Source organism: Euleptes europaea, chromosome 14 (genome assembly GCF_029931775.1).
Source record: "Euleptes europaea isolate rEulEur1 chromosome 14, rEulEur1.hap1, whole genome shotgun sequence".
Lineage (NCBI taxonomy): Eukaryota > Metazoa > Chordata > Lepidosauria > Squamata > Sphaerodactylidae > Euleptes > Euleptes europaea.
The window spans coordinates 52,392,176-52,405,299 of NC_079325.1; the positions used below are offsets into that span (position 1 = coordinate 52,392,176).

The 13,124-nt window shown below is 50.8% G+C and overlaps 1 protein-coding gene across 1 annotated transcript in view; it reads right to left on the reverse strand.

Moving 5' to 3' along the window:
* Window positions 1-122: 122 nt before the first annotated feature.
* The window catches only part of TTC16 (tetratricopeptide repeat domain 16), a 35,489-nt gene continuing 22,487 nt past the window's right edge, over window positions 123-13,124 (reverse strand). Inside the window, exons 8-10 of the mRNA XM_056860170.1 lie at window positions 8,748-8,889; window positions 6,236-6,401; window positions 123-275 (exon numbers count right to left, since the gene is read on the reverse strand). Coding sequence (XP_056716148.1) covers window positions 123-275; window positions 6,236-6,401; window positions 8,748-8,889 — 461 coding nt within the window. The remainder of the gene's footprint in view (window positions 276-6,235; window positions 6,402-8,747; window positions 8,890-13,124) is intronic.

Consider the following 13,124-nt stretch of genomic DNA (forward strand, 5'->3'; position numbering starts at 1 on the left):
CCCACCTTTTCAAGCACCAGACTTCACTGAAGCCCCATCTCATGGTAACCATCTCTCTAGTCTCACATAGAGAAGCAGCCAAGGCAGGACACACCCCCACCTCCCAAAATTATAAACCAACCTTACACTGACCTCTCGGGAGCAGCCGGGGCGTCATACTTTGGACAGGCTTCCAGCCTACGATCCAAACGAGCTTTAGCAAGAACTGCAATTTTACTATGAAGGATAGTCTGAATGTTCTCCCCCAGAAAGAGGTTGTTTGCAAGAGCGTGGCTCTGCGGAAAACAGAAACGTTAAAAAAGGAGAAAAATTGTTTCACTGGAAAGAAGCACAATCTGTGGCATTTATATAATAATCTTCAGCAATTCGGTTTTCAAAGAGCTTTGTGTTCCAGTTCCAGTGCAAAATGAGCCCCTGTAAATGAGCATTTAGGTGTAACTTGACTATAGCTTTCAACGTAGCTTCACAGCGGCCATTAAATAATAAACTATAGATACAGTAACAGCCTAATCTTTACCAGACGGAAGATAGATTACATGATAGTCATGAGAACATACAGGAAAGTATGAAATCAATGGAGTAATAAGAGAAGATCTTATGGAAGAATATAAATCACAACTGAATAGAAAATGGGGTAAGGGTTTCTGTCTTTGCCTTTCCACACAGGCAGATTCTCTGTTCGATTGGGCTAGCTAAAATAATCTGCCAAATAATTCGTTGAGGATTAAAGCATTATGTCTGGCCAAGAAACAAAGTCTTCAAAAGGCTGGAATGGTGAAGAATTAGATCAGGGGTGGGGAACGTCAGGCCCAGGGGCCGTATAAGGCCAGCGAAATCATTTGGTCTGGCCCTTCGTGGGTCCTGCCAGATCTCTAGCTCTAAGGATCTAAGACTGGCGATCCACCCCCTCCCGCGGCCAGGAATAGCCTCTATTCAAGGTGGATGTTTGTTTTGCCAAGAAAAGAAATCTTCTTTCCCCCTTGCAGAAGAGTCATTAGCTATGGAGCTGCTAGGACCACCCAAGAAACTATGTTAACCCTTTCCCACCTGGTCTGTGGAGAAACGTATTTCCTCTGCACTACAAGAGGGCTGGGGGCAGAAGTGGCGACAATAGAGGGGTTAAAGGGGGCAGGGCCAGAATGTGCAGCCCGCAAATGATGTTATAAATATCCAAATGGCCCTTAGCAGAAAAAAGGTTCCCCACCCCTGTTCTAGATAGTCTAGATGCACTGGAAAAGATGGGGCAATCAGTCACCAGAAAGAGGGTACACATTTCCTTTTGGCATTACTACCTAGTTCAAGATAGTCCCTTCGTTCTAAATCTGTATAAGAACATAAGAAAGGCCATGCTGGATCTAGCCAAGGCCCATCAAGTCCTGCAGTCTGGTCACACAGTGGCCAACCAGGTGCCTCTAGGAAGCCCTCAGACAAGACGACTGCAGCATCAGCATCCTGCCTGTGTTCCACAGCACCTCATATAATAGGCATGCTCCTCTGATCCTGGAGAGAATAGGTCTGCATCATTACTAGTATCCATTTTGACTAGTGGCCATTGATAACATGAACATGTCCGTTTCCCTCTTAAAGCCTTCCAGGTTGGCAGCCATCACCACATCCTGGGGCAGGGAGTTCCACAAATTAACGGTGCTGTTTTAGCTTTATATTCATTCTCTCAAAAATCCTTTTAACAACTTGAATGTAAGACAAGACAGTGTTATCCCTCTATGGTGGGGCGGGTGACAAAGAGCATCCACCTACTGAGTTCATTGTTTGTTTGTTTGTTTGTTTACATCTTTATCCTGCCCTCAACCCCTGGCTGAGGCTGGGCTCAGGGCGGCTAACAACATGATATTTGCTAAAATATAATAACACAATAAAATTGTAATATAAAAATAAATAATTAAAGGACCCCATAAAAACTTCAATTAAGATGGAAACCAAACAAATGGCGCTCACTGAGGCGTAGGGGCCGCTGCAGGGCCTGCGAGAACAGTCAGGCCCCTTGTATGGAAGTACCATGCCTTTACTCAGGCTTCTTTGGGCTTTAAGATTGTAAGTGCTTTCACAGTGAGGGCCTTCTAACAGAATCTATGCAAGTGGTGCTAATCTTGCAGCCAGGGTTGCCAGGTCCCTCTTTGCCACCTGCAGGAGGTTTTTGGGGTGGAGCCTGAGGAGGGCAGGGGTTGGGGAGTCCAATTGCCAAAGCGGCCATTTTCTCCAGGGGAACTGATCTCTATCGGTTGGAGATCAGTTGTAATAGCAGAAGATCTAATACAAGAAGAATGCTGTTCTTCTTGTATTATCCATTGCATATTACATTGTATCATATTAGGCATTTATTTTTGTCAATATCACAGCGCGACGGTCCCACCAGCTACTTAACCAACAATTCGTCTTTATTTACTGCCGGTTGCTTTATTATTGAGCTGAAGAAGCCCTTCGAAACGTGGAAGCACGATTAGCCACACGTTCTCATACCTTTGGACCTGACCTTGAATCCTCTTCGGACCACTTCTTTTCGGACTTTAATACATCCCCTGGAACTCCCGGGTGGGGCATTGTTATCTACTTTGACTCTTGTGCCTTACAGCATCATTGTGTTTTGCTATGCTGGAGGCTTTCTGCCCCGTTTGAATGGACAGCTTTGCACCTATGAATGCTTATTTGTGTTATTGTTTTATTATTGTGTTATTTTTTCCTATTGTTTGCATTTGTGTGTGTGGCATGAAGTTAATGCCTTATTAAATCACATTTTCTGTTTGCCAAATTGGCTTGTATAATTGAGCCCTCGTGCTGCCAATTTCTTCAAATTGCCTTAATTCTGGCACAGGTGTTTTCACTTATTGTACCAGTACCTGGAGGTTGGCAACCCCACTTGCAGCTGCAAGACTAATTAAGGGTGTAACCTTGATTGGTGGGGGAGGTTATAAAGCTTTAGCTTCACCCTGGCTGTGGAACGTTCCCCCCCCCCCCTTGATGGCAGTTTTGACAGTTTTCCTTTGCTTTGTTGTAAATTGAGAGCATTTGGATTTTTGTTTACTTTTCTTTCAAATAAACCTCGATATTTCGTAAAGCTGTGCTTATTGGTGAGTACAATTTACCCCAGGAACGAGCCTAGGGTTGCCAACTGCGAGGTAGTAGCAGGAGATCTGCTAATTCAACTCGATAGAGATCAGATCACCTGGAGAAAAATGGCCGCTTTGTCAATTGGACTCTATGGCATTGAAGCCCCTCCCCTACCCAAACCCCGCCCTCCTCAGGCTCCGCCCCAAAAATCTCCCACTGGTGGTGAAGAGGGACCGGGCAACCCTAAACGAGCCAGAGGCCAGAGAGGCAACCCTTGAGGAAAAGGAAGCTCTCAGTCTTATTGTTAAACAAACTGCACCTTGCTCGGCTGGCATCTGATGGGGCTGTGGTCACCACTCAAGGCCGGGGGTGAGGTTGCAGGTTCATACACCACGCTCATTTTAGATGGCAATAGAAGAAGCAATATACAGATGAGGAGGAACTGGGGTGGGTAGGGAGGCCAGAACTGATGGAAAACCGTAGCTGCCCTCAACTATAGGCCTGGTGGAATAACTCCGTTTTACAGGCTGAGGGAAGATTTGAACTGGCAACCCCTCCGATCTGAGCTACGCACCGGAGCCACTGTGTTACACCAGTTCTTATCACTGATGTAAACAGGCAGAGTCTGATGAAGAAGAAGAGTTGGTTTTTATATGCTGACTTTCTCTACCACTTAAGGAAGAATCAAACCAGCTTACAATCACCTTCCCTTCCCCTCCCCACAACAGACACCCTGTGAGGTAGGAGAGGCTGAGAGAGTGTGACTAGCCCAAGGTCACCCAGCTGGCTTCATGTGGAGGAGTGGGGAAACAAATCCAGTTCACCAGATTAGCCTCCGCCGCTCATGTGGAGGAGTGGGGAATCAAATCCGGTTCTCCAGATCAGAGTCCACCACCCCAAACCACCGCTCTTAACCACTACACCACGCTGGCACTTCATTGTTTGCAATGGCGTAACTGTCCTCTTGAGAATACAGCAGCCAACCTTCCTTTCCTATATGGACAGAAGAACACTGTTGGATCAGACCCATGGTCCATCTAGGCAAGCATCCTGTTTGCCACAGTGGCCAAGCAGATGCCCTGGAATGCCCACAGCAGGGGCACAGAGGCCAAAACCTTCCCCTCTGATTGCTGACCACCCTCCCCAGCAACCAAAGGTATGGTACCTCCAAGCATGGAGGACCCCTTTTAACCACTGTGGCTCATAGCCATAGATGAACCAACCTCCATGAAGTCCTCTGATTCTTCTTTTAAATCCATCTGAGCCAGAAGCCATAACTGCAACTTTGAATCATAGAATCACAGAGTTGGGACCACCAGGGTCATCTAGTCCAGCCCCCTGCACAATGCAGGAAATTCACAACTACCTCCCCCCCACACACACCCAGTGACCCCCTACTCCATGCCCAGAAGATAGCCAAGATGCCCTCCCTCTCATGATCTGCCTAAGAGGTCATAGAATCTTGTGGCAATGAGTTTCACAGGATGCAGTAAACAGGCAGTAAGGGGGTTCCTTCCTTCTCTCTCCCTTCGTCCATCATGAGGGCTGGACATGTGTTCTACAATCTCTTTCCAGCCTAGCTTAACTAGCTAGATGCCTTTACTCTGCCTTTCCTATCCAGTATGGAGTTCTCTTACAATAAAGATCTGCTATTTCTATTCTGAGTAACAAGCCTAAGCGTGAACTTATTCCTCAAGCAGCCAAACTACAGAATTCCGCTGTGCACACGCTCAGCTCTGCTTTCACACAAGACCAAGGCCCCAGATACATGATAGAGTTGAAAAGGATGTGGTGGATCTCTTGTTTCCCCATCAGGATCTCCCTGACTGAGCATCTTAAGTCTTGTGCTCATGCCACTTGTTTTTCCTGTTCCTGGTGGCTGCTGGTCCTCCAGTCCCAGTATTTTTCCCCTTTCAGATATCCATATATACCTCATTTTCACCTTAAAAACATACCCACACACTCCCGGAATCAAACCGCCTATTCACAAATCACAGCAAAACAACGGTCAAAGCAAAAGTACGTCGCCCCATCGAAAGCCTCAGCAAATAAAAAGGTTTTCCCCTGGTGCCTAAATAAGAATAAGATGGATATTTCTAAATAAGAATAAGATGGATCTTGGGAAGGTGGCCATTGATAAAAAGGCCCTGTTCTCAGTTACCAACCACCTACTGAATAGGGACAGGGGACTGCCCAGAGAAAGGTCTCGATAAGCAGGCAGGTTCATACAGGAGAATGTAGTCCTTTACAATCTTTATAGATCCAAGCCAACCTGAGACCAAACTAGTAGCCAGAACAGATTTTTAAAAACTGTTGCAGTACATCCAAAGCAGCATATCTTGATGTTTTATTCTAAGTCAACTACAAATTACCTGACTTTCTGCAGCCCCTCATATAAAGCATGCTTGTGGTGGTGGTGGAAAATGCCATCAGGTTGCTGCTGACTTATGGCAACTGCATAGGGCTTTCAAGGCAAGAGACGTTCAGATGTGGTTTGCCATTGCCTGCCTCCGCGTGGCAACCCTGGGCTTTCTTAGTGGTCTCCCCTCCAAATATTAATCAGGGCCAACCCTGCATTAGTTGCGAGCTAGCAGGATCAGGCTAGCCTGTGCTCTTGTAAGATCCAGGGTGTACAAGCAAAGAGTGCTTGTGCAGTCTGGATATTACAACAGCACAGATGGCTCATCGAGGCATTGGTGTTAACAGGCAAGACAAAACTGTGGTTATGAAATAAATCCAGTACTCAATTCCCCAACATGCACAACCTCTTCCCTTCTCGCAAGGTTTACTCTGTGTGTTTTCCACGCCCTTGAGAACAAAGCCCCTGAGCATGTCCAGAGAGCATTTTCTTCAGCACTTAGCCCTTACAGCTCAGGGATTTGGGTATATGGGGAGGAATGTTGCATGGCCCTTTCAGACAGAACAGAGCCCTGGAATCTCTTTCTTTAGCCACCTGCTCACCACCTAGCAAACCACAAGATAATCATCTGCCTCCTTTCTCTTTCCTTCCCAGAATGCCCTTTTGCCAGTCTCTGTCTCTCTCTCGGTCACCTCTTTGGTGTCAGAGGTGAGGCTTCACTGCTGCAAGCCTGATAAAGAAAAAAAGATTCCCCCCACCCCTATCTGAAAGATGGCAGCGATGGAAAGAAACACTCATATGGACAGATACCTCCTCACTTGTGGGGTTCAGGAGCAGGGCCGTAACAATGTCTTCCTTTGCGCTCATCGCCTCCTGCAGAAACATTCGGGTCTTGCACCGATGAAGGTAATGCTGGGGCTCGAGAGGGTTATTCTCAATCGCATGGGAGAAATACGTCTCTGCCTCTGGGTATCGTCTGAAAGGGAGAATGCACTGGGAAGCTGAAGGGAAAAGCTGGCCAGGACCTTAGAGCAACCTACACATTACAGACATGCATAAATTGTAGCCTGATAATCCTTTGGTGGGGGCCGAAAAGCAACCTAGAAATGGGTCACCTGAGAGGGGAGAGGTGGCAAGGGGAAAGAGAACAAACCCTACCCCACCTCCCATTTCCTTGATCCATATCCCCACCACCACCACCAGTGGCTTTGGAACGCTAAAGTTTTATGGCACAACACATAGTGAAATTGTGGAACTCCCTGCCCCAGGACGTGGTGATGGCTGCCAACTTGGAAGGCTTTAAGAGGGAAGTGGACCTGATCTACGAGGAGAGGGCTATTCATGGCTACTCGTAAAAATGGATACTGGTCATGATGCATACCTATTATCTCCAGAATCAGAGGAGCATGCCTATTATCTTAGGTGCTGTGGAACACAGGCAGGATGGTGCTGCTGCAGTCGTCTTGGTTGTGGGCTTCCTGGAGGCACCTGGTTGGCCACTGTGTGAACAGACTGCTGGACATGATGGGCCTTGGTATGATCCAACAGGGCTTTTCTTATGTTCTTATGTTAAGGGAAAGGAAAGCCAATTGTCCACTTTTACTGAGACATGAAGTGTTTTGTCCATTTTGGAAAGATGGTCCCCAACCTTTTTGAGCCTGTGGCGACATTTGGAATTCTAACAGGGCACAGTGGGTGCAGTCACAAAAGGCTGCCACAAAATGGCTTCCGCAGGAGGCAGAGCCAGCCACAAAATGATATTGTGTGTGTGTGTAAAGTGCCATCAATTCGCATCCGATTTATGGCAACCCCTTTGGGTTTTCAAATCAAAAGATGTTCAGAGGTGGTTTGCCATTGCCTGCCTCCACGTGGGCTGAGAGAGTTCTGAGAGAACAGTGACTGGCCCAAAGTCACCCAGCAGGCTTCATGTGGAGGAGTGGGGAATCGAACCCAGTTCTCCAGATTAAAGTCCCACAACTCTTAACCACTACACCACACAGGCTTTCCAGATTGCCACAGCTTAACTTCAGTAACACAGACCAGATCCTTCTGCTGTGGTGGCAGCTGCTGCCAAGGCAACATTTTAAAACATCTGCACAGCCAATCCAGTCTCCAATAGTCCATCAGAAGCCTTACTTGGCAAAAGCCCTACCTTGCCACGCCCACTCCCTAAAAACAGTTGGCAGGCACCAGAAAAGGTGGTTTGCCATTGCCTTCCTCTGCGTAGCAACCCTGGTATTCCTTGGTGGTCTCCCATCCAAATACTAACCATGGCTGACCCTGCTTAGCTTCCGAGATCTGACTAGATCGGGCTGTACTAAGCTGCCTTCCCGCCCCAATAGTTATATACCAATGTTAAAAATCCTCCAGGCTATTGATTATTTATTAATTGTCATTTATCTATTTAAATATATATACTCTGTTTTTCTCCCCAATGGGGACATAAAGCATTGTTCTCCTCTCCTCCATTTTATCCTCACAACAACCATGTGAGGTAGATTTTGGCCTTTTATGTAGGGACATTTCCCTGCGGTCACCCCCGCTGACTGCTTTGGGAATTTCTTTTGATTATGCATGCCTTTTCTGCCCGTCAGAGGTCGCCTCGCTCTCCCCGCATGTTTTGCCCGTGTTTTCCAGTAGCTGTTTTAGCCAGAATCTGGAAAATGTGAGCAGAATGCATGGGGAGAGCGAGGCGACCTCTGATAGGCAGAAAAGTAATGCTTAATCAAAAGAAAGCCCCGAAGCAGTTGGCAGGGGTGACCGCGGGGAAACATCCTGCATAAAAGGCCTAGGCTGAGAATGACTTGCCCAAGGTTACACAGCAAGCTTCCATGGGGAATAGTGGGGGGTCGAACCTGGGCCTCCCAGATCATAGTCTTTATAGGTTGTCTTCGGATGACAACTTCCTGCACTGAGCATTTCATGCTAACCAGAAGAATGGGAAAAGTCTCTTAAAGGAGCAACACACCCTTACCCCAGACTCTCCTCAGCCCCCGGAGATGCAATTTTCCTCTGGAGGAAAAATATAACCCCTCGGGGGAGAATGGTGCTGGGGGGATTACTGCTTTCTCTTTCCCAGCATCCTGATCTCAATTGCATGCATGCACTTACACACAGCTGCTATTTTTAGATGTCAAAAGAGAGGGGTGATCTGATCTCAGATCTGTGGCAACCTAGGTAGTTTACCTTCAATATGTGCACAGTGCAGGAAGCAGAAGTACATTTGTGCCATTTTTTAAATTTTGTCAGGAACTCTTGTGTGGGTGTCTGCACATGCCCTTTGTGAAGCTGGAACCCCACACCTTTGCATGTCTCAGCATACCTCTTCCTGAACTCCTGGAGTCCCAGCTCATTGTGCAACCGAGCAATGCGCTTCTGCAGGCCAGGATCAATGGGGCCCACCTCCAGGGCTTGCTTGTAATCCTCTATGGCAAAGTTCAGTTCGCCCAGTTTCAGGAAGCAATCTGAAAGAGGACAGCCAAGAATCAAGGAGAAAAGACTCATCAGCATCTTAGTGAAAGGGTTTGGGGCCACTGCCTGCTCTCCACCACAGCACAGGATGAAAAAAGGAAACTTAGAAATGCTCCTGGCATGTCCAAAGAAAGATCCCTTTGCCTAGAAAATGGGCTCAGAGCTGAAATCTGGACAACAGCGAGTACACAGTGTCATTCTAAATACATTTGCAAGATTTTGAATACATTTGCAAGATTCGAGTCCAGTAGCATCTTAAAGACCAACAAGATTTCCAGGGTATCAGCTTTTGAGAGTCAAAGCTCTGTTTGTCAGATAGAAGAAGGAAATTCTGAAATACCAGCAGGCAGTGGTGTAGTGGTTAAGAGTGGTGGTTAGGAAACTCCCCACTCCTCCACTGTTAAGTCCGCATGGGGAAGACACACGAGGTCACAGAGTTCCAACAGCAACTGCTTTATTAGGTGAACGAGAACAGAACTAAAATACAGTGCCCAGACCCCTGCTTATTTGCCCACCTGGCTGCCTGCGGCCACTCCCCCCACAACCTTGATTGGGTGGGGAAACCCAGTAGCCAATGGGAGCATACAGTTCAGGAGCCTTGGGGAACTCCAAGCTGCCCAGGGTTTCCCCTGATGCAATTACACAGAGCTTTCTCCTTGATTCAATCACACACACACATGCATTTATAACACCCCTCCCCCCCCAAGTCCGAGCATTCCCCCTACCTAGCACACAAAGTCCTTGAGGTGGCTCGGGAGCAACCAAGCCCACTGGGAACGGTGCGACACCGGAAGGGGAACTGCGGGCTGTTCTTCGGCTGTCAGATCGGTTGTACTGTTGGGGGCGGCGACTTCCTCAGCACAGCCTGCATGGGGGTCCATTGCGGGCCCCAGGGACTGGTCCTCGGGGCTCTCGACCTCCGATGCCACGGCTCGCGCACTGTCGGGGCTACCCACAGCTGCTGGGGTTGCCGGCATCGCCCGGGCCGCAACGGGGTCGGGCACGTCTGCCAGCCGGCGTCACAGTTGGTCAATGTGCAGCCGCAGGACTTGCCCTTCTGGAGTGGCAACCCTATATGAGACTGGCCCCGTCACCTCCTGGACAGTGGCTGGGACCCAGGCAGGGCCGGCTCCGTAGTTGCGCATGTGGACTGGGTTCTCCTGCTCCACGGACCTGGGGGCAGTGGAGGTCTCCCGGCCAGGGGGGTGGTCCAACGTCAGGCCCGGGTGCAAGCAGTCGAGCAGGGTCTTGCAGCGACCCATCAGGAGTTTGGCAAGACTCCAGCCCGAGGCGGTGCAGGGTGTGGTGTGCTGGGTCAAAAGAAAGTCCACCAGCCGCGCGTCCCAGTCCCTGTAGACAAGTCGCCTCAACGCGTCCTTCGTTGTACGCACCATTCTTTCCGCCTGGCCGTTCGTGGAGGGGTGGAATGGCGCTGAGGTTACATGCCGAATGAGGTTCCGCCCCATAAAGTCCTGGAACTCCGCGGACGTGAATTGGGCCCCGTTGTCCGAGATCACCGTGTCCGGCAGGCTGTGTGTGGCAAAGAGCTGGTGCAGAACCCTGATGACCACCCGATCGGTCATGGTGGTGACAGCCACCACCTCCAGCCACATTGAGTAAGAGTCCACTACGATTAGGAAGGTTTTGCCCTGGAACGGCCCCACAAAGTCGATATGTATGCGGGACCACGGGGCATGCACTGACTCCCAGCGTTGAATCGGGGCGCACGGCATCTCAGGCCACGACTCCTGGCAGAGCTGGCAGCGCTTGACCCATTCTTCCACTGCTGCATCGATTCCGGGCCACCAGACGTAGCTAAGCCAGAGCCTTCATGCGGACAATCCCTGGGTGGCAGGTGTGCAGGGCCTCCAGGACTCTGGTGTGTAGTTTGGTCAGAATGACGACCCGGCTTCCCCAATGCAGGCACCCTTTGTGGACGGACAGCTCGTGCTGGCAGGCGGCGAACAGCGTGAATTCCGCCTCTGGACAGTTCACTGGCTACCCCTTCCCCACCCAGTTGAGAACCCGGGCGAGGGTGCGGTCCTTCGCAGAATGGGCGGCAATGTCTGACGCGTAGAGCAGAGGTTTGGGCAGGGTCTCCAGCAGCAACACATTGTGAGCTGGGGACAGGTCAGGGTCGGGCTCTTCGACAGGCAGGCGGCTGAGGGCATCCGCATGCCCAATGCTCTGGCCAGGCCGGTGAACGAGCCTGAAGGAGTAAGCATTGAGGAAGATGGACCACCGGAGCATGCGAGGGGACAGGATCTGCGGCCTCTGGCGATCTGGCACGAACAGGCCCAGGAGCGGCTTGTGATCCGTGACGATGGTAAACGGGCGGCTGTAGACGTAATCGTGGAATTTATTCACGCAGGCCACGATGGCCAGCGCTTCCTTGTCGATCTGCATGTAGTTGTGTTCCGCCAGCGACAGGGTCCGGGAGTAGAATGCGATCGGGCCTCCTGACCGTCAGGCAACTGGTGGTTGAGGACAGCACCGATGCCATAAGGCGAGGCATCGCAGGTCAGGACGACTGGCAGCTGCTCATCGAAGTGCACAAGCAGGCTGGAGGAGGAGAGCAGGCCCTTGGCGGCCTTGAAAGTGTGCTGTTGCAGCCCACCCCAACACCACAGGGTGGCCTTGTCCAGGAGCCGGTGCAGGGGCTCCGCGACTGACGCCTTGTTGGGCAGGAAGGCATGATAAAAGTTCAAGAGTCCCAAGAATGCTTGGAGTTCCTGCTTGCACTTTGGCAGCGGGGCACCATGGATGGCCTTAACTTTGGCAGGCGTCGGGTGGATTCCATCGGCGTCGATCAGGTAGCCCAGGAACTCCACCTGCGGCAGGCCAGCTGGCACTTTTCACGTTTCACAGTGAGGCCAGCATCTTGGAGCCGGCCGAGGACCAGGCAAACGCGCTCTAGCAGCTAGCCCTCTGAGCCGCCAGCGACCAGGATGTCCTCGAAGTACGGGACGACGTCCGGCAAACCCTTAAGGAGGTCCTCCATAAGGTTCTGGAAGATGCCCGGGGCCGTACTGACCCCGAACTGCAGGTGCCTCACCCGGATTGCACCCTGGTGCGTGACGATCATCTGGGCGTCTGCAGACTCAGCGTCGACCAGCAGTTGCTGGTAAGCCTGGACAAGGTTGGGCTTTGCAAAAACTCTGCCCCCAGCGAGGGAGGCCAGCAGGTGGCTCATGATGGGCACTGGGTAGGCGTGCTTCTGGAGGGCCTTGTTAATGGTGCATTTGTAGTCCACGCAGATCCGGACCTCACCATTGGCCTTCAGCGGCTTGACGATCGGTGTCTCCCATCTCGTATTCGGAACGGCCTCCAGGACACCCTGTGCATCGAGGCGATCCAGCTCCGCGTCTATCCAGTCCTTGAGAGCGAAAGGGACCCGATGAGGCTTGAGGCAGATGGGCGCAGTGGAAGGGTCGAGTTGAAGCCGGACAGGCGGACCCTTGTAGCATCCCAGGGGAGCATTCCACAAGTCCTCGAACTCCCCCAGATGGAGTTGAGCTGAGCCTGGTCAATGTGCTTCACCACGACCAGGTGGATCCCCAGGGCCTGGAACCACTCAAGACCCAGGAGACTGGTGCGAAGCCTGTCGACGACAAGACAGAGCTTCTGCACGAACTGCTTGTGGTGGACATGGATGGAGTCTTCTGGAGTCTCGGGGGCTTCGCGTTTGCGCAGTTTGCGGAAGGTATCAGCCGAGACCATGGAGAGAGAAGACCCGGAGTCGACCTCCATCTCACACGGGGTGCCCTCGATCAGAACGGGGATGTTGACCTTTTCCACACCGTGAACCTTGTGCAGTTCCACACTCCGGATGCTGTGGCGGGGGACAGCGCAGCAGTGGCATGGTGGCGTGGGGTCCTCATCGGACAAAGCGTGGGCTGCCTACCAGCCTTCGTCGCCACTGTTAAGTCCGCGTGGGGAAGACACACGAGGTCGGAGACAGAGTTCCAACAGCAACCGCTTTATTAGGTGAACAAGAACAGAACTAAAATACAGTGCCCAGACCCCTGCTTATATACCCACCTGGCCACCTGCGGCCACCCCACACAACCTTGATTGGGTGGGGAAACCCCAGTAGCCAATGGGAGCATACAGTTCAGGAGCCTTGGGGAACTCCAAGCTGCCCAGGGTTTCCCCTGATGCAATTACACGGAGCTTTCTCCTTGATTCAGTCACACACACACACACATGCATACAAAACATCCACATT